The sequence below is a fragment of the Myodes glareolus genome, chromosome 20 (assembly GCF_982192425.1).
Source record: "Myodes glareolus chromosome 20, mMyoGla1.1, whole genome shotgun sequence".
NCBI classification, from domain to species: domain Eukaryota; kingdom Metazoa; phylum Chordata; class Mammalia; order Rodentia; family Cricetidae; genus Myodes; species Myodes glareolus.
Genome location: NC_142045.1, coordinates 50,804,905 through 50,826,385, shown reverse-complemented (window position 1 = coordinate 50,826,385; position 21,481 = coordinate 50,804,905). Strand labels below are relative to the sequence as shown.

The following is a 21,481-nucleotide window of genomic DNA, read 5'->3' as shown; positions in this document are numbered from 1 at the left end:
AACAACCCACCAATTCTCATTGTAAGAAATAATTCTAAATTTCAATTCAGACTCTAAATAAAGGAAAGCAAAATGGACTTTTTTTTAACTACATGCATATACAAGTTCAATCTATAAACATAAAACGATTCTTCAATTAGTGTCAGGATACTGATGACAGAGACAAGCCCAGGTTCTAAATGCTGATGGTTCTTAAAAATAAAGTGTTTAAAGACTGTAGCCAAGCATGGTGGCTTGGGCCTGTAATTCAGCACTTGGGAGTCTGAGGCAGAAAGATTGTAGCAAAGTTGAAGCCAGTGTGGGCAACACAGTAAGACCCTTCACTCCAGCTGTCTCTGTATTTTTAATACTCTACATAGAGAACATAATCTCTGCCTCCCGCATCCTAAAGCTCATTTTCCTTGACATCAACACAGCTGGGGAGGCTCCTTCATCTCACCTAGTTTTTGAAATCCAGCCTGGCCACCTTTGTCTTTTAGTTGACTTTGGTCCTAACCAGTAATGCATTGAAACTGCACTCATCAGACCACAGACTTTTCTGCCTCTGTAATGTCACTAGCCGTCACTTGTAATCCAGTGAAATTTGGTTTTTACTGTTCATTCAAACAGCCTCTGCGGGCATGCAGTGTTGGAGGCTGTGGCTGCCCGGACTAGGATGAACACAGAGCACTTCTGTAGACACATGGCTCTCCACTGAACGTGCACATCACGAGAACGTCACAGGAAACCGTCATTCACTTCCTGGGTCAAAAATCACCCTTCCCCCAGTAGATGAGACCTGAGCATGGTGTGAGCATGCCAAGTGTCTTCCTCAATCTCTTTCCACTTTATGTTTTGAGATGCAATCTCACTGCCCCTGGAGCTTGCTGACTCAGCTAAGCTGTTTGGTCAGTGAGCTCCAGGGATCTGCCATCTCCACCTGAGGCTAGAGGTTTGAACTGCTATGTCTGGCTTTTACCATATGTGCTTGGGATCAAACTCGAGTCCTCAAGCTTGCATGACTGCATCTTCCCAGCCCTTAAAGGACCCGTTATCTAATGTGCTTTGCATATTTTTTTCTGACAAATATTTTAAAAACCAAGAATTATAAGAGGAATTATAAAACACTAAGATTTAAAAGCAATATAAGTAAGATACCGAATAAGGAAGAAAGAACACCAGAAATAAACAGCAGTCTAGGCAGCCAGCAGAGCAATTCGGTGAAACAATCACTAACCTAATTTCTTGGGGCTATCTACCGCTATCATTTGCAGATTTGTTTACACCTGTAAGGTACATGGGAGCATGCAGGATACCTGAATTGTTCTGGACTGTGTACATATTCCTCCTGGTGGCCACCATCTTAAATTCACTCCCTTCCTTCCGGGTCCGCCTTGGCCCTGCCTCTGCAGAGTCCCTGGAGAAAATGAATTTGAAATGAGTGAGACATCCAAACAGGGCTCCCTTTCATCTCGTCCTTTAAACACAGCTGCTCTCCCATAACAATCTGGTCTCAGAGACAACGGCAACACCTACAAGAACGAGCTGCTCTGAGCTTCAGCCAGACGAAGTCTCTTGGCGTGGTTCTTCCCCTGGTAGTGGGCCTGCGCCACCGCGGGGGAGCTGAAGGAGGCGTCACACAGCTTACAATAGTCCTTCTCGGTGGCCAGGATCACTCTTCCCCCTGGCTTGCAGGAGCCCACCTGCCAGGAAAGACACAGAAGGACAGTTACGCCTTCCCACTCCTCCGAGATCCTTCAGAACAGAGCCAGAGCCGCAGGCACTGAGTCTTGTAAGAAGAAAGCAAATTCCAGAGAAGAGACTGGGAGACCCTTTATCCCATTTTGGATTCTAACTACCTATGAACCAACTAGGATGATGCTAGCTCTACTGAACATTTAGGGCAGGAGGCAGTAAGTAAGTAAGGCTAAAATCTCCCCAGAGAGAGGGAAGTCTGCTCCATATCCACCAGCAAACACTTACTGAGCACCAACTGTGTACCGAGCAGCCCGCCTAGACGAAAGCTGCAAAGTCTTGAAAGCTCCAGTCCTACAAACTCTCCAAACCACGTGTGGGTAAATAACCAGGGGGAATGACTTAGTGAAGCCAGACAACACGTTAAAAGAAACCAAACGCCGTCAGGATCAAATTCCATTGGGTCAACAAAAGTTATTACAAAGCAAATTTTGGCTAGAAATGAACATATGGTTAAGATTGCGGAAACCACACCTTATCTAGAACAGTTTTAAAAACCAGCACTGTGTGACCTGGACGAGAAGACTCTCGGGGACAGCACAACATCTGTCCGTGCTAACAGATTTCACAGAGGTCTGTGCTAAACAAACAAGGTGGGCCAGGCTGTTTCCCAAGAAGGAAGGGCACAGCCGCCTGACTCTAGAGCACCTATCCTGAAGGAACCCCTAATGTGAAAACCACTGGGCTGGAAGTGCCCCTGCTGCCGTTTTGAATATAGCTTATCTTCTGTAAGTCTGAGGAGGCCCAGCAGGGGCACCTACACACATTTTAAGCAGAGAAACACTCAGGAAAGTAACATTATACCGTGGTAGTTGGGAACACTAAGATGGCAAAAAATTTTTGCTCTGCAACATTTCAAAATATGCGACATCATGGAAAGTTACTGAGCTTTCCCAGGCTTTTAATAAGGCCCCATGAGGCCCATGCGGCTGGCCCACGGACCACGCTTTGAATAATAAGGCTAACACTTCCAAGTAATGGCAAATACTAAATGAGGCCAGGGCCCAGCACTAGAACAAAACCAATTATAGACTTACCTGGTGTGCAGGATTTAAGCCAGCATCAACAGCATTCAAGATAAGCAATATTTTAGTGGAATTTTTTAGACTTTATACATATGAGTTTGTTATCTACATGTATTATGTGCATCCTGTGTACCAGACTAGGAACTGCAGTGACAAACGGTTGTGAACCAACATGTGGGCGCTTGGAACAGAATCCAGATCCTCCGCATGAGCCATAAGTGCCCTTAACCACTGAGCCATCTCTCCAGCCCTTCAATTATTCCCCCAGGGCCAAGCCTAGCTATCACATGGTCATTTAACCTAGAATTCTGAAAGCTATATAAAAATAGACATAACTATTTTTCCATCCTCTCACACAACACGGTCAAGTCCAATGAGAGATCTCAAGGGTCAAGAACTGGCAGGCACAGCTCAAGGGGTTAAGAGTACACAGAACCTTTCAGGGTGCTATCATCCAGACTGGCCCTGACAGACAGAGTCACAGGACCTGCAGTCATGACCACCACATGCACGTGACAGCCTCTTCACACTGCTCTGCCTCACCTGTGGTGGGACAGGAAGGAGGGGTGTGGCTACAGGCTCTACCACGCTGCTCATCCTGGCTGGAGGAGGACAGCTGTTGGCTGCATAATAGTTTCGAAGTTTCTTGCCATGGTTTTTACCCTGGAGGGAAACAAAAAGAGGACAGTTTATCAGGTAGCGATCAGCGGACACGCACAGGTGTGCAGTCAACTGACCCTCGCCAGAACTGACGCCAGGGAGCCTGTTGTAGGCTGGAGTTTGCTGCTGTGGTAAACACCATGACCAAGAGCTTACAACACTTCCAGGTCATAGTGCATCATGGAGTCAGAGCAGGAAGTGAAGGAGGGCAGAATCTCAAGCAGAAACCATGGAGGAGCACTGCTTCTGGCTCACTCCCTGGCTCATGCTCAGCGGCTCTCTTACATAGTCCAGACGCTCCTCCTCCTCCTCTTCCTCTTCCTCCTCTTCCTCCTCCTCCTCATCCTCATCATCATCATCAATTAAGACAAGCTCTCACAGACACGGCCACAGGCCAACCTGATGGAAGCAACCCTTCACCTGAGATTCCCTCTTCCCAGGGCTGCGTCAAGGTGTCAATAACAACTAAGCAGGGCAGAGTCTACTATTTGTTTATAAGCAAACAGTTATATTTATCGGGAGAAGATAAAAAACTGAAGGCAAGGAAACTAATTTCCTCTGAGTTTCCGGAGAAGCCTCGCACTCCCGGGAGCCACATCCTCCCCAAGGCTCATCACTGTTCACACACCACCGCATCAGCAGGACTCTTGAGATGCTCTGATCTAAGAGACTTCAGAATCAAATCATGAGACAGCTAATACAATAATTTTTACAAAAATAGCACTAATGGAGGGTCACTTCATAGCGAGGGCTCTGATGAACCTCAGTTCATTCACCGCCCACAGAGACCCCGTAGGACTCTGAGATCACCTGTACCTGACAGTGGAGGAGCTAGTGGGGGTGGGGCACCAGCAGACCATGGCTTCAAATGGGCTCATCACAGCCCTTACTATGCATCACAATGCCCAGTCAGAATGGCCTTTCTCACCATGTTTTGGTTGTCATTGTTAAAATTGACACGAGTATATTCCATGAGCTGATAAATGAACAGCAACTGGTGGCAAAGATGAAAAGTCCTGTGGCGGGGCTGGAAGGACGACCCAGAAATTCAAATAGCTCGCCGCTACTATGGAGAACCTGGGCTCAGTTTCTAGCGCCCACATCAGGCAGCTCACAAGCACCTGTAACTTCAGTTCTACGAGACCGATGCCCTCTTCTGGCCTCTGGAAGCTACACACACACACACACACACACACACACACACACACACACACACACACACACACACACGATGCACATACATTCATGCAGGCATGCACACACACATAAAAACAAATCTTTAAATGCACACTGAGTACGGGGAAAATAGTTCATTACTTGCTAAACCACACTGAGAAATTTAAACCTACATACCAATATTCACCATCCACGACCTGCTTACTCCCTGGAGTGAACTAGGGACTAGCACACAGCCTGAAGACGGCTCAGCTTCATCCCCTGCCATCCAAATGTTCTAGCTATACCACCCCCATGTTTCTGCTCCCCTCTATGGTTGTGCCTTCGAGGAGCTCTGCGCGGCACACAACCATTGATCTCGCTGCTCCCAGAAGCGGTCCTTCTCAGCAAGTCCTCTCCTCTGTGGCTCCCTCTTTCCTCTTCACACGGCTCCTCCTCTACCAGCCCTTGAGCTCTGCAGTGGGGAGGCCCACCCTGGGCTCTCTTCTCTGTTTGCAATCCAACTCTAGTTCACTCTGCCCGGCCTCACAACTTCATGAGACAGTGAATAAGCGTGAAGGCGGGGGAGTGGGGCTGTCTCACAGCACAGGCTGCCCTGGAGCTCACTACATGGCTGAAGAGGACCTTGAGCACATTCTCCTCCTGCCTCCACCACGTTCAGCTTCTGCAGTGATGAAGATCCACCCAAGGCTTTGTGCACACGTTCATCAGCGGAGCTACCACCCAGCCCTAAGACAATGAGTAAGTTTGTGGGTCCCCAGATTGTGGCTGCGTCTTCGACTTTCACAGTCACATTCCCAAGGACCTTCTTGTTTCCTTGATTCCTTCCAACAGGACATTTCGTCACCATCCAAGTCATGCACATATCCATAAATGCCACCACCCACCCACTACTTCAGAAAGCTGCCGAGGCCCTCTTGTGCTTAAATCTACACTTCCATAAACCCAGCACATCTAATATATTGGCGAGCCCTATCAGCCCGCCCCCAAACCCGTCTCCAGCCCTGCCATCTTTCTCAGTGACACCAACCATATAGGGACACAAACTGCTGACACCTGGTACGTGCAGCCGTAGCTCCTCCCACCGGGCTCTCTGTCTGGTCCCCTTGTAATTCTCATAAACCAGTGACATTGACTGAAGGCATAAATCAAACCAGGTAGCCTCCCTCTCTTAATCCACTACCGGCTGTGAATGTACTCAGCAGGGGAGTGCTTGCCCAGCATGGGCAAGAACTAGGTTTGATTTCCCAGCACCACAAAGAAAATCTACAGAAGTCTCACAGACAGGTGTTTTAAGGTCCTACCTGCTCTGACCTCGCCTACCTCCCACATTTGTGTCTCCCCAAGTACTCCTCCCCCTGCCTGCCATTCTCCTAGCTTGTTGGCCTGCTTTCCTGAGCTGCTGGCTTCAGGGCCTTTGTCCTGCTGTGAATTCTGCCTAGGAATTGGCTCTTTTAGCCTTCTGCAAGTCTGGATCATTCTCTTTGTGAAGTGTCAGCTTCCAAGACAACTCATGAATGTCCCTGCATTCATGTGTACATGATTGTACATGTGCTGCACATGTGTACATATGTCAATCACATGACCACATCACCTGATGTCACTTTATCGCAGTACCACAGCACCAAACCCGATTTGTTTGTTTTTCCCCCTCCTCTGAGCTGTAGACTCCTTAAAAAGAAGGACCTCCACCACCCTGCTTTCCACCATGCCCAGAATGCTTTCTGATCTACAACAGGTAACCCGTAAATACTGGTTGGAGAAAAGAATCAGGTATTGTGGTGGGAATAATATTAAAGAAGAAGAACAAAACTAGGAAACCACGGGGTGCCCTATTTCTGTCTGTGCCAGGGAGGCGTCTCTGGGAAGGTGACCACGTCAGCTCTCAGACAAGTCCCAACACATTTTCACTACCATCAGGAACAAAATACTGATTTGTCCACTCCCTCCACGCCTGCTCAATACAGGGCTTGAAGTCTTCGCCAGAGCAATAGACAACTAAAGGAAAACACGAGAGTACAAATTGGAAAGGAACCTAAGGCAAGCAAAGTCAGAACAAACTCATGTGGGAACTCGAAAAGACAGAGGTCAAAAATCAGTCTTGGGAAGGATCACATGGAGCACCGCTCGATGAAAGTCACGTGGGCTGGATTAAGGAAAGAATGGAATGTGGGCTGCGGAGGAAGAGAGACGGCTGTACAGAAGATCTCTCCAGAGAAGAGGTGGACACAGAGTTAGTCAGGAGAAAACGGGGTCACTGGGACCCAATGGGGGCAGAGGAGGAAGATACAGAGTTGGGGGAAATGGGGGTCACTGAAACACTTTGAAGACATGATGGTAGATGGTCATATTGGTGCACGCCTTTTAACACTGCACTAAGGCGGCAGTAGCAAGTGGATCTCTGTGAGCTCAAGGCCAGCCTAGTCAACGAGTGAGCTCCAAGCCAGCTAGGGGTACAAGGTATGTACTGAGGGCCCATCTCAAAACCCAAACAAACAAACAAAAGAGACTTGGTAGTCCACACCTGTAATTCCAGCTAGTTGGGAGGATGAGGAAAGAGTCACACAAGGTCAAGGCCTGCCTGGGTGACAGGAGTGTCAGAAACAGTGCAAGAACGGAGTCCTGCGAGAGGAATTCTGAGCAGTTGTGGGAACACTCCAAGAAAACAAGACAAGAGTCTTGGGACTTCAGTTTCTTCAAAACACTGAATTGCTCTTGGGATGTGTTTTCATGTTCCTCCCAGGTGTAGCAGACAAGAGCGAGTTTTCTTTAGATGTTGTTATTCATGAGCCTCTATGGAAAGAAGTGTTTTTGCCACATTGGGCTTGACCTTGTGGTTCTACACCTTACTCAGTGACTCTCAGAGTAGAAACCATGTGGTGCACTGAAGGAAATTTACTATTGCATGAGGTTTTCTTTAGTCTGCCTCATTTTTAGACCCTGCTTTCCCAGGTTCACACCTCCAACTAGAGCAGCAAACACAGGAGTATCTCGAAATTAAGAATTGAGAAGGGGTTAGGGACACAGTTCAGTGACAAGAGAGAGCAAAGGCCTCGCAGGAACAAAGTCCTGGTCCCAGCCCCAGCACCATCGCTTCCTGCCCACACTATCTGGCAAACCCCACTGCAATTACAGCCACTGCCCATGGAAATCAACACTGAGCAAAAGTGTGATGATAAAAACACACTTGTGGCCTCAAAATCTCTCTCCATCTGATCCTTATTCAACAGATCAACAGTGTCTTTTCCAAGGAGACCCTTTGTAGGCACCACCTTAATTGAGAGACAACATCAGGAGAGCCTCTCATGACTCAAGCAGCAGGACGGACAGAGCACCGTGTCTGTAGTACTATCACCCAAAACTACACACCCTGAACCCAAGTGAACAAGGCCAAGGCTGAACCACTCTACAAACCCTGTAAAGTCGTTAAAGGAGGCAAACACGAAGAAAAGGCGGTGGAGGAACAGCCTGCCCAAACTACAGAAGACATTAGAACTACATGTAAGCTTTCATTTTGGATTGGGCACCAGGGGCAGGAGGAGCTATGTGTAGACAGCGGGTGAAATGAAGACAGTTGAGCGCAGAGTGCAGACGGTTTCCATCCATGTCCGCCCTTTGGTTTGCGTTGGTTGAGTTTGTTGCTGCTTCTGCAGGCTAGGTAGCTCAGGCTGGCTTGGAACTCACTACGAAGCCAAGTTGAACACATGGCCACCCTGGCTCCAGCTCCCAACTGCTAGGCTTAGCTACATAAAACAAACAAACAAACAAAACAAGATCAGGCACAGGGAACTGTGTAGACTACTTAATACATACTGACTTGACGGTTCTGTGTCAAAAGCCACCCAGCCAGGCATTGGTGGCGCACACCTTTAATCCCAGCACTCGGGAGGCAGAGGCAGTGGGATCTCTGTGAGTTCGAAGCCAGCCTGGTCTCTAATAACACATATCAGACAGGTTGTAATACTACAAAATAGACACTAGTGTCACCCTTAAATTCATGATGTCATACTATTAAAAAGGATGCTCTGAAAAGGAATAATCAAAAGCCTCACTACTTAAGGGACGGGTATCAAATTAAAAAAATAAAACCCAGAGGGTGAAGTGACACACATTTATTTATTGTTTTTAATTGAGTTATACATTTTTCTCTGTTCCCCTCTCTTTCTCCCTCTCCCTTTTCCCCTCTCCCGTGAACCCCACACTCCAAATTTACTCAGGAGATCTTGTCTTTTTCTCCTTCCTATATAGATCCATGTATGTCTGTTTCTCTTAGGGTCCTCTCTGATGTCTATGTTCTCTGGGGTTATGAACTGTACCCTGGTTTTCTTTGCTTTATGTCTAGGAGTCACTTGTGAGTGAATACATATGATATTTGTCTTTCTGGGTCTGGGTTACCTCATCAGTATGGCGATTTCTCAGAAAATTAGGAAACACCCTACCTCCAGACCCAGCAATAGTGCTGTGGGGTATATACCCGAAGGATGCTCAATCACACCACAAGGACATGAGCTCAACTATGTTCATAGCAGCATTACTTGAAAAACCAGAACCTGGAAACAACCTAGATGTCCCTCAACCAAAGAACGGATAAAGAAAACGTGGTACATTTATAAAATGTAGTACTATACAGTAGTAAAAAATAATGACATCTTGAAATTTGTAGGCAAATGGATGGATCTAGATGCGCACTTTAAATCTCCGCACTTGGGAGGCAGAAACAGGCAGATCTCAGTGATACAAGGCCAGCCTGGTCTATGGAGTAAGTTTCAGGACAACTAAGGCTATATAATGAGATCCCATCTCAAAAAACAGAAACAAATAAATAAATAGAATCAACATAATATTTCATTCAAATCAAGATCACTTCTAAAATTAAACATAAGTGGAGTAATAATTAGAACGGAAGAGACAGGTAACGCGGCCAGCCCTCACCCTTCGGTTTCACTTTGGTGTATTACTATATTACACAGCAAACTCCAGGAATAGAGACCCACATATCTTAAAATGCTTGCAGTCATGAGGAACATGGTAAAACATCCAGCTGCCATGCTTCATCTGCCTGGATGTGACTCACCCCTCCCTCTGGTACACCTATGCTCAACCTGCTACCACCTCAGTCCACAGTCACCAACCAGCGACAAATGCCACTGTATCACAACACTTGTGTGCCAGGAGCCCTCATTTCACATCATGACGGCACCTTGGTATAAGCGCTACAAAGCTGGCATTCATGCACGGCAAAGAGAAACTGGTAAGCATTCCCTTGAAGTGAAAAGGTAAAAGTTCGCAGCTTAATAAGGAAAGAAAAAATTATGTGCTGGGATGGTTCGTGCCAATGCTGAGGGCAGATTTATCCATGAACTGTAAAGGAAGGAAGTGGTGGAGAACATTATCTTAAGATATGCTACATTTGTATATGCTGTGGAATATTTGTTTAACGATGCAAAGATGTGTTATATTCTTTTATGTTGTATTTGTTTAACTCTGTGAAGCTGTGTTACTTTGCCTGTCTAAAACACCTGATTGGTCTAATAAAGAGCTAAACAGCCAATAGCTGCGCAGGAGAAAGGATAGGCGGGGCTGGCAAGCAAAGAGAATGAATAGGAAGAGAAATCCGGGGAAGGAAGAGAGGATCAAGGAGCAAGAAAAGAAGGGGCCAGCCACCCAGCTACATTACAAGAAATAAGAAGGAAAGAAGATATACAGAAATAGAGAAAGGTAAAAGCCCAGAGGCAAAAGGTAGATGGAATACACTAAGGTCAGGCATTTATAAGTAAGAATAACCCTCCATGTAATTACTTGGGAGCTGGGTGGTAGTCCCCCCACAAGAGCCAACAAGTAAGAGTATAAACCAACAACAACAGGAAGGTCCATGCTACAGTCACTGCCACCCTCAGACAACAGGAGTTACAGCCATGTGCACACATGCTTAGTTTAACTTGTGAATGCAGGTGTAGGAAAACATGATACATACAGGAGTGGTATCATCCACAGTGTTGGGCAACCCTGGAGGAGGGAGGGTCACAGAATGGCAGCCCCAGGGACAAACACAGATACTGAATAAAAACAGCAGTCAAAAATCCAAAATGTTTACCAGTGCATCACTATATGTTAATAAATTGTGACGGAGGGAGAAAGTCCTCAGTCAAGGAACAGGGATTGTGAGGTTTCTAGAAGGAGGGGGCTATAGAGGATATATTTTTTAAAAAATTTCACCATCTCCAGAGCTTAGAAAATGGATGAAAACAAACAGAAGGGATCTGCTAGTGCCATCCAGAACAAATTTTAAAGGCCCAGAACCAACACATCCATCAATGTGAAATTTCAGGCTCAACAAATAAAAGAAAAGCCTAAAACCTTACAGGAGTGTGGTGATTTGGGAAAAAAGAGAAAGTTGGCCCCCAAAGGGAGTGGCACTATTAGGAAGTGTGACCTTGTTGAAGGAAGTGTGTCACTGTGGGGGCGGGCTTTGAGGTCTCTTCTGCTCAAGCTTCCCTCACTGAGACTGTCAGTCGGCTTCCTGTTGCCTGCAGGACGTAGCACTATCAGCTATTTCTCCAGCACTGTGTCTGGCTGGACACTGTCATGCTCCTGCCATGATGATAATGGGCTGAACCTCTGAAACTGTAAGCCAGCCCCCTCAATTAAATGTTTTCCTTTATAAGAGTTGCCGTGATCATGATGTCTTCACAGCAACAAAAACCTTAGCTAACACAAGGAGGAAACCAAAGGAGAGAAAATTAAAGCAGGTCACCTACAAAGAAATAAAACATGGAGGAAGGTTTCTCTTCAATATTAGATGAGTGTAAGCAATGGAGAACAGGCTTTAATTCTCAACCTAGAGCTAAGCTGTGTTTCTATCATGAGACAAAATGCAGACACTTTTTTGAAATATATGAGAAATGTTTACTTCCTGTTACTTCCCCATATTATTTATTTAAAAGTGAGGTTTGTTGCTGTCTTAGGGTTTCTATTACTGTGATAAAACACCAAGACCAAAAGCAACTTAAAGATGGAAGCATTTACTTCATCTTACAGCTTAGAGCCCACCACTGAGGAAGTCAGCAGGAACTGCTGTATACCAGCTTGCTCCCCGGGACTTGCTCAGCCTTTTTTATACCATCCAAAACCAGCTGGCAAAGTATGGTCCTGCACCCAATGGGCTGGGTCCTTGAACATCTGTCATTGATCAAGAAAATCACAGCCTCACCTACAGACAATTATAAAGGCATTTTTCTCAGTCGAGTTCCCTTTCCCAAATGACTCTACCTTGAGTCAAGGTAACATAAAACTAACCAACACATTTAGGATACAAAAGGATACAGAGTTGCTCTCTCTTCTTTGGAGTACTGTGACTATATTATACTCTGCCTTAAGAAAATAGGGGTAGGGGACCAAAAAAAGAAAATAAGTCATCCAAGAAACAGTTGTATGGAGCAACCCAGAGGGCAAACGGATAAAAAATGGGGTAAGATAGAGAGATCTAAGATTTTTTTAAAAAGGAACATTCTATGTGATAACGTGGGTGGCAGTTTGTGGAGGCAACTAGTATAAACATGAAATAAGGGGAAGAAGGAAAAGACAAGCAAGTGAAAACTCTAGAAATAGGAAAGGCTACACACGGAGTCATGATCCAAAACAACTAACACAAATCAAAAGAGCAAATCAGTGAGCTTCACCCGGAGCAGCCGTAATTACCTCCAGAAGACTTACACAAGACCAAGCCAGCCACCATCCCCGTGTGCTGTGGTGGGTGCACGACATCCCACTTCTAGCTGAGATGCTACTGGCAGGTGAGAGCTCCTGGGGGGTGGAATCGCTGATCTTCAGAGGTGTGGACTCTACTAAGCTGCCCAGTTCCCAGGGGATGTGCAGTGGGTGGCCCCATACCCAAACACATAATCGGACCCAGTGACTTATTTTTTAAAGAAAAAATAAAAATAAAAGGACATGGAGTTGGGAGGGAAACAAGGATGCCGGAGCTGAAGAAGGGAATGGTAGGTAAATATAATCAAGATACATTGTATACAGATGTGAAAACTCAGTGAATAAATAAAACAGTATGTATTAAAAATGAGCTGGCCGTGCTGGCGCACACCTCTAATCCCACCACTTGGGAGGCAGAGACAGGTGAATCTCTGTGAGTTCAAAGCCAGACTGGTCTACAAAGTGAGTTCCAAGACAGCTACAAAATGAGACCCTGTCTTAAAAGAGAGAGAGAGAGAGAGAGAGAGAGAGGAAAAAAGAAGACATGCAGGTGGGAGAGGGACATATTTAGAAGGAGCCAGAGGGGAGCTGAAGGGGAAACTTGGGGTATATGACCAAGATACATTATATATGTATAAAATTTTTGAAGAATAAATAATGATTTTTCTTAAAAAGAAAAAAAAATAAAGGGAAGGTTGCTGTTGGTATTTCAATATATTCAGAAGAGACCTAGCCTGAGTTTTTTATAGCCTGAAAGTAAAGAGATGGGGACAGCTGGGAAAACCCAAAGCACAGGATGGAGAGCCCAACTGGTCCCAAGCAAAGACGTCTCTCTGAAGGGGGAAATGAGAAGCTGACTCAACTGGAGAAGCAGCAGGCTGCCAGGATCCAGTCAGTAACTGAGTAAGGAGAGTTGCGAAGACTGGAAGCACTTGCCATCTAGACAGCAGAACAAGAGAACCAGCAAGGGTTCCTCCCCAGGTAAATGGGCCAAGCTTCCAGTGTAATAAAAATCACATTTGTACCCAAGGATCATTTTCTTTGACCTCATCTAATGGTTGAAATATTCTTATGAAGATCCTTTAAGATACTAGGGAGTAGGGCCTGGTGGTACTCTTGTAATTCAACTGCTGGGGAGGCTGAGGCAGGACAAGTGTTAGTTCAAGTTCAGCTGGGCAACTTGGTGAGACCAAGTGTAAAAGGCTGGGGATGTGGCTCAGTAGTAATGGACTTGCCTAGCACGCACAAGGGCACTAGCTTAATCGCCAGTGCTGATCAAGCAAACCAACTGTTGTAGCGAGCGTGGGTCCCTTTGTTCCGCCACCCCGCTAGCTTACACCCAAAATAATCACACAGAAATTGTATTAATTAAATCACTGCCTGGCCATTAGCTCTAGCCTCCTATTGGCTAACTCTCATATCTTGATCTAACCCATTTCTATGAATCTGTCTGGATGTAGGAGAGCATCTCTGGACAGATGAAGTCTCGTTTACTCAGACAAGGTCCTAGAGTAGCTGCAACACTGAAGCAGCTGCATTTCCTCACTCAGTACAGTCCTCCAAAGCAGCAAAATGAAACACGGGGGCAGTGTTGGCACACGCCTTTAATCCCAGCACTCGGGAGGCAGAGGCAGGCGGATCTCTGTAAATTCAAGGTTAGCCGGGTCTACAGAGCGAGTTCCAGGACAGGCTCCAAAGCTACACAGAGAAACCCTGTCTTGGGGGGAAGAAATGAAATACAGTTTTGCATATTTGTGCTGGCTGGGTTTTGTCTACTTGACATAATCTAGGAGTATCTGAAAAGAGGAAATCTTAATGCAACAGGCTTCCTTTAAGACGGGCCTTTAGGCAAGTCTATGCAGCATTTTTCTTGATTAACGACTGATGTAGAAGGGCCCAGTCCACTGAAGGGGGGAAGTACCAACACAGGGCAGTTGGTCCTGGGGTGTATAAGAAAGCAAACTGAGCAAGCCAGTAGGAGGAAGCCAATAAGCAACACTCTTCCATGTCCTCTGCATCAGTCACTGCCTTAAGGTCCTGTTCTGACTTCCCTCAGTGATGGAGTGTAAGCTGAGAGTTGTTAAGGTGAAATAGCACCCCCCACCCCCAGACTTTAGTTTTGGTCATGGTGGTTTGTCATCACAATGGAGACCTGAACTGGTGTCAGGAGTGGGGAGCTGCTGAGACAGGCCTGACTATGCTGTGTTTGGGGAGGACTGGGGAAGGACTTTGGAACTGGACCCAAAAAAAATAGAGTGCTCGGAGCCTACTGAGCTATTGTGGGAACTTGGAAGCTCATGAATGCCGAGGTAGTGTACAGGATGGAGGCCTGGCTTGTGAAGTTCAGAGGGAAGTCTGAGAGCTGCTTACTGTCTCTATCAGGGGCATTCATTGTTCTGATCTAAGCACCTGTCATTTTGGTCAGCTGCAGCTGAACAATCGGCTGTGATTCACAAGAGAACAGAACCGGAGAAGTAAAACCTCTGCTTTGCTGGGATGATCAATACTGGACAGCAGGGGCTGAAAAATCGGCTGTGATTAATAAAGACCAGCGTCACTGAGGTGAAGTCTTCTGGGGAGCGTTTCCGCAGAGTCTACACACGCAAGCTGTAGTCCAGAGGGGGCCAAGGCTGTACTTTGCACTGGCAGCCTCACTTGGTAATGTGTAAGTTTCTCAAGTGGTACCCTTGGCACTGTGAGAGGCGAGGAGAGGCTACTGGTGAAGGTGAAGCCTCGGTTGTAACAGAAGCTCCAGGGCTGAAGGGATTATGAAGAGACGCTGGGGTGAGTCAAGTCCCTGAAGAGAGCCCAGGAGGTTTTTGTGAAGGTGCAGCCCAGCTCCAGAGGAAACACCAACATGTTTGAGATGCCAGTACCACAGGAGGACCACTAACAACGGCAGCTGTGGAGTGGAGCCTGCCTGCGCCTGTGAGACACACTGTGTGCTGTAGATGGCAGAGCCAGAGAGCAGAAGCTGCTCAGGCCCTGGGAACCCAGAAGACAATGAGTCCCAGATGTCGGACACCGACCTTCACACTGTCAGACTTCCTTCGGTCTTGCTTTGGTTTTGAATGTTAACCGTGTCCTGCTTCTTTTCTTTTGGTGTAAGAAAGTATTTAACTTTTTTTCCCGTTTTACAGGAACCCACAGCTATAAGGCCCATTTCAAAAAGTCTTTAGGTATTTTAGAGAAACTTTGAAGTCTTAAGAGATGTTGAATTTTTTATTTATTTATTATGTATACAATATTCTGTCTGCGTGCATGCTTGCAGGCCAGAAGAGGGCACCAGACCTCATTACAGATGGTTGTTAGCCACCATGTGGTTGCTGGGAATTGAACTCAGGACCTTTGGAAGAGCAAGTAATGCTCTTAACCTCTGAGCCATCTCTCCAGCCCCCGAGATGTTGAATTTTTAAAGAAAACTTAGACCTTTAAAGTATCGAAACTTTTGAAGACTGAGGGACTTTTAACATTATACTATGTTTATATTATGATATTTAGATGAGATCACGGGATGAATAAGAAAGGACAGGTTATGTTTTAATAAGTGATGTACTTGTGTGTTAAATAACAAGTGGTCAATTGTACTGATTGGTTTTTGTCAACTTGACACAACCTCAACTATCTGGGAAGAGAGAATCTTAATTGAGAAGATGCCTTCAGAAGACTGGCCTATAGAGAAGTCTCTAGGGCATTTTCTTGCTTAATGATTGATAGAAGGGCCCACCCCACTGAGAGTGGTACTACCCTTTGGCAGATGATCTAGGGGTGTTAAGAAAGCACACCAAGTAAACCGTAAAGATAAAGCCAATAAGCAGCATTCCTCCATGGTCTCTGCTTTAGTTCCTACCCTGATTTCCCTCAGAAATGGAGTGTAACCTGAGAATGGTAGACTGAAACAAACCTTCTCCCACCCCATCTTTGGTTATGGTGTTTTATCACAGCAATAGAAACATTAAACCAAAACACTCTAAACAACAGGAACCTGATGTGGGATTCACCTGATGTGTATACTGTGAATGTTTTACTACCATTGGTTAATAAAAAAAGCTGTTTCAGCCTATAGTAGGGCAGAATATAGCCAGGCTGGAAGAGACAGAGAGCATAGGCGGAGCCAGAGAGAGGCTACGCAGTTGCCTGCAGAAGAAAAAAGACGTCAGCCACCAGCCAGAACCTTACCAGTAGGCCACAACCTTGTGGCAATACACAGATTAATAAAAAAAATGGGTTAATTTAAGATGTAAGAGCTAGCTAGAAATATGCCTAAGCTATTGGTCAAACAATATTGTAATTAATATAGTTTCTGTGTTATTATTCAGGTCTGGGCAGCTGGAAAAAGGAATGAGCAGTCTCTGCTTATATGCAAGATGGCTCATCAGATAAAGTCTGATAACCTGAGTTCGACCTCATACACACACACACACACACACACACACATAATGTAAAAAATACACATACATAAATGTAAAAATTTCTGCTACTCTCCTCCTCAAAGTAATTTCTTCCTCTGGGTATTTATGCTGATGAAATCCTATTATATTTCTCCATGCCAGGCTTTCACTAAGTAATCTGAGCATGCAGACAAATTTCAATAAAATGAAAACTCATTTCTCTTATAAAAATTTGATTTTAAATTAAGTTATAAGCAAAGCCATAATTTTAAAAGTGAAAAATTAGATAGCCTCGTTAAAACATAAATGACTCAGCTAAGGCTGCTAAATAGCTAAATGACTGGGCTAAATGGCCTGGAGTATAAACCGTCTGTGATGCCCACCCATGGCTCGAGAAGGCAGCTCCTGACCAGGAACATGAAGATGTCAGGAGAAACGGAGACGAGGCTGAGGGAAGGGTTTACAGAGCAATCACCAATGTATCCTGAGTACTGGAATGTGATACAGTTGGACTCTGGTGAACAATGGCTGTTTACCACACTGAGCAATAGGAAGCTTCGATTTCAGCGGCATCAGCTCACCAAAGAGGGTTAGGTAATTCAGAGAGTGCATTCACACAGGGCCTTTTCCTTTATGAATATGTGACTACACTAACAGATGTACGCCCATGATATCACCCTGAAGGAACAATCACAAAGCAGGTTTTTCATCCTGAAATAAAGCCTGACATCTGCCATCTCCTTTCATCGTAAACGGTTGGTTTTACCAGTCTGCACTCACTGCCCCTCCGCCTGCCACTAGAGCGTAGTGGGTCCTCACCCACTGGGGGCACCCTTGCCTCTAATGGTTGTCTTTTATCACCACCCACTGATCCCTACAAACTGACCCATCTTTCAGTCTGACATTTCTGTTTTATGTGAACAGGGTCTCAAGCAGCCCCAGGATGCTCTGGAATTCTGGGCTACTATGTGGCAAGAATGCCTTGAACTATGGGTCCTTCTGCCTCCACCTTCCAAGTGCTAGAATTACAGGTGCCACCATTTCTGACTCCAGGCTAATACTGCTATGGTTTCCTTCCATGTTGGGTCATGTTCGTCTCCATTCCACACGATCACGCTCTGATTACATATTCTTTGATTCACTCTCATACTAACTACTTCTCTGAAAGAAATCCAAATCTCGGACAGTGGAGAGATGACTCAGTCAGTAAAGCCTTTGGCTCATGAGCAGGAGGACCCGAGTTGGGATCCTGGCATTCAGTTTCTGTTTGCTTGTTTTTGAGAAGGAATCTCTCTAAGTAGCTCTGGCTAGTCTAGAACTTGCTGTGGAGACCATACTAGCCCTGAGGAAGGAGGGAGACGGGCAGACCGCTGGAGCTCTCACTGGCCCACTAGCCAAGCCGTGAGCTCTGAGTATGGGAAGAGACCCTATCTCAGAAAATATGGCAAAGAGTGATTGAAGAAAACACCCAACATGGACCTCTGCCTTCCAAATACTGCCACACACATGTGCACCCACACACAGGAACATGTACAAACACACACGCCATGCACATACAATCCAAAGTTCATGTCTAAGATTGTCCTCTTCCACACTCTGATACACAAACTCCTCTGCCTTGCTTTAAAGGAAGAGAGAAGGAAAGGATGGAGAAGGAGAGGTTCATGCTAACAATCACCAGTAACACTGGCCTCATTCAAACCTTTGCTTCGCAGCTAACTTAGAAACATGCATTGTCATACCCAAACGTCTTTTTTTTTTTTTAATTAGGCTCTACTTTATATTTTGGATGGGGTATTGCAGGAAAGTGACAGAAGGTCTCATGTAGCCCAGGCTAACTTCAAAGTCGCTCAGCAGCTGAGGGCTTCCTTGGCTTCCTATTCCCCTGCTCTCTACCTCCCAAGTGCTGGAAAGGTTCTGCATCCTTCATGCCTGCCCCCCCCTTTCTCTCTCTCTCTCTCTCTCTCTCTCTCTCTCTCTCTCTCTCTCTCTGTTTCTCTCTCATGGTTGGCTATTTGTTTTTTCTCTGCAACAGGCTGTACTTCTCCCCTAACTCTTCCATGTGAAATTTTTATTATTGGAGAATTTTTCTCATTTTTTTTATTTCCAGTTTATTTACTCACCACATCATGAGGGAACAGGAATGAGTTACAAATCTTGTCAACTTAAAAAGGTTAGAGCAAACACATAAAGATGTATAATTTTTCTAAAGGTTTATTTTACTAGTTTAAGCCTAAAGCCAATGATTTTTCCATCAAACTGTCCATGAAAAATCAAAAGGTGCTATCATCGTGTAGGCACAAGAGTCACAAAAGCAACACAAGGTAGAAGTACAACCCACACAAACAGAAAAAAAAAATCACTCATTGCCTCATTTTCCCTAAAAGGTAATGACTCTACAGAAGGCATAAAGCAGGCGTACATCCAATAAAGACCTAGGAAGGGCTTCAGAGAGCTAAAATTTTAACCATCCAAGTCATCCTTAATCTCTGCAAATGACTCTACGCAGATGGAACACCTCATGGGAATGAACGCAGAGGCTAGCGACATTTATGTCTGTCTGAGATGGGCCATCATAAAAGCCACCACCTGAATGGAAGACAGGAAGAGCAGCCACCAGTACCTGATCGGAGTAGCACACAGGGGTGAGAGAAGAGAGAGCAGAAGAAATGAGAAAAAAACACAGAAGCCTTGACTAGCCAAGGTTGTACTGAGGTCTGCTACAGTGAATTCTGCTCAACTGCTGGCAGCGGACAGACCTGAACAAGGCAGAGCAACAGACCTTTTCCTCCCAAGGAAATATTTTCAAAGCAAGATCCCATCTTTAGGATTAAACCAAAATTAAATAAACAAAAACTTTATTTAAAGTGGAGAAAAGTATGGGGAGCTGATGAACTCCTGAATGAGTATGTCTTACTGACAAGAGCATAACAGGGCCTTAGACTCACGGAAATGGCAAGGCCTGCCTCAGATCTGGGCAGAGCCTTATTATTCCTCTGAATGTGAGCACTAATGCTTGCAGGGTGTGCAGAAAGAATCAACACAAAGATGACTGCAGCCTGAGGCTGCTCCCCTATGGGGCCCCTCCCAAGAGTAGCTAAGCTGCCGCCTCCTCATCTCTGCTATAAAGCTGAGTCTCCCGGCCACTGCATTCTGATGCATTGCCATCAGGGAGCACTGCCCACTGGATCCCAGCTTTCCTAAATGATGTCTGTCTTTTCTTCATTCTCTGTCACTTCAGTCCGGTCAATCTGAAAGCAGTGATGGTCACGACAGAAAAGTATAGTTTCGGGCAAGTAGCAATACGTTATAACCAACAGCTTTCTGCCATGTGGTCTTAGCAGCAATCAAAAACTAAATCAATAGTGGTCTAGGAAATAACCCTCCATTCAAAGAGGGTTTCTATCTTCAGGTCTCTTTTCTCCAAAACGGAAAAACATCAAATTGAATACAGACAACAGAATAAAGTAAAAAGAAATACTGGGGAGAGAGATGGCTCAGCAGGTAAGAGTGCAGCACGTAAGAGTGCAGAGGACTGGAATTTGCTTCCCAGCACCCATATCAGGGGGCTCATAACCACCTGCAATTCCAACTTCAACGGACACACCATCCTCTTCTGGCTTCTTCAGACATCTATGTGCACACATGCATACACACAAGCATACATGTGCATGTCACAAAAAAACACATAACTAAAAATAAGATAAAAATTTAAAAATAAAACCCTGTATCGTCTCTTAGTTCCCCATTTATTCTTCGGCAATAATACCCTTTATGATGGCCTTTTCCACAAGCTATTCTACATAGAGATAAAATGCTTTACATCTTAATATTCAGTATCGGTTTTAGTATTCAGAAGACTAAAAGAAACTAAGATATGTTTATGAGAAAGGTCAGACTCAATAACTGAATATCATATTATTCTCTCTATAAAAAGGTACCATGTTTGTTCAGCTGTGACAGGGTGCACAGGAAACGTCTGAAGTACAAGAGTCGTGTGGTAGGTGGCCTTGAACTGATGCAAGCTGTACAAACCTCAGAACAATTTTACACTGAATTCATATAGTATACTTCTCCTTGGATCCCTGGGCAGAACCCACTGTGTGAAGCATGGCACTCTCTTCCCTACTTCTGAGTTTTCCGATCTCAACTGGCCATACCTGGAGGGTAACTTGTGGCTACACAGTGCCCAAAATGTTCAACCCATTGACACCTTCTCCTTCCAACACCCAAAATGTTCACCCCATTGACACTTTCTCCACCCAATACCCAGAATGGTCACCCCTACTGATACCCTCCAACCAGCCCCCAAACACCATCTGCATTGGTTTGAATGAAAATGACCCCACAGGCTCAAAGGAAGTAGCACTATTGGAGATGTGGACTTGTTGGAGTAGGTGTGGCTTTGTCACTGGGGGTGGGCTTTGAGGTCTCAGATGCTCAAGCCAGGCCCGGTGTGGCATTGCTCTTCCTGCTTCCAGCTGATCCAGATGTAGAACTCTCAGCTACTTCTCCAGCACCATATCTACCTACAGGCCATCATGCTTCCTACCATGACCATAATGGATCGAGTCTCTGAACTGTAAGCCACCTTCAGTTAAATGTTTTGTTATAAGGGTTGTCATGGTCATGATTTCTCTTACAGCAAGAGAAATCTGAAGACATCATCTAACAAAACAGTACCCAAAATGCTCACCCCACTAACATGATCTAACCAACCAGCACCTAGAAAACTCACCCAACTAACACCATCTAACCAAACAGCACCCGGAAAGCTCACTCCGCTGA

The 21,481-nt window shown here is 45.4% G+C and overlaps 1 protein-coding gene across 2 annotated transcripts in view; it reads right to left on the bottom strand.

Moving 5' to 3' along the window:
* Zmat3 (zinc finger matrin-type 3) overlaps positions 1–21,481 on the bottom strand; it is a 33,162-nt gene that overhangs the window by 7,292 nt on the left and 4,389 nt on the right. For both annotated transcript variants that reach the window (XM_085682324.2, XM_048429876.3), the window contains exons 3-5: positions 3,303–3,422; positions 1,516–1,682; positions 1,296–1,396 (exon numbers count right to left, since the gene is read on the bottom strand). In XM_085682324.2, coding sequence (XP_085538450.1) covers positions 1,296–1,396; positions 1,516–1,682; positions 3,303–3,422 — 388 coding nt within the window. The remainder of the gene's footprint in view (positions 1–1,295; positions 1,397–1,515; positions 1,683–3,302; positions 3,423–21,481) is intronic.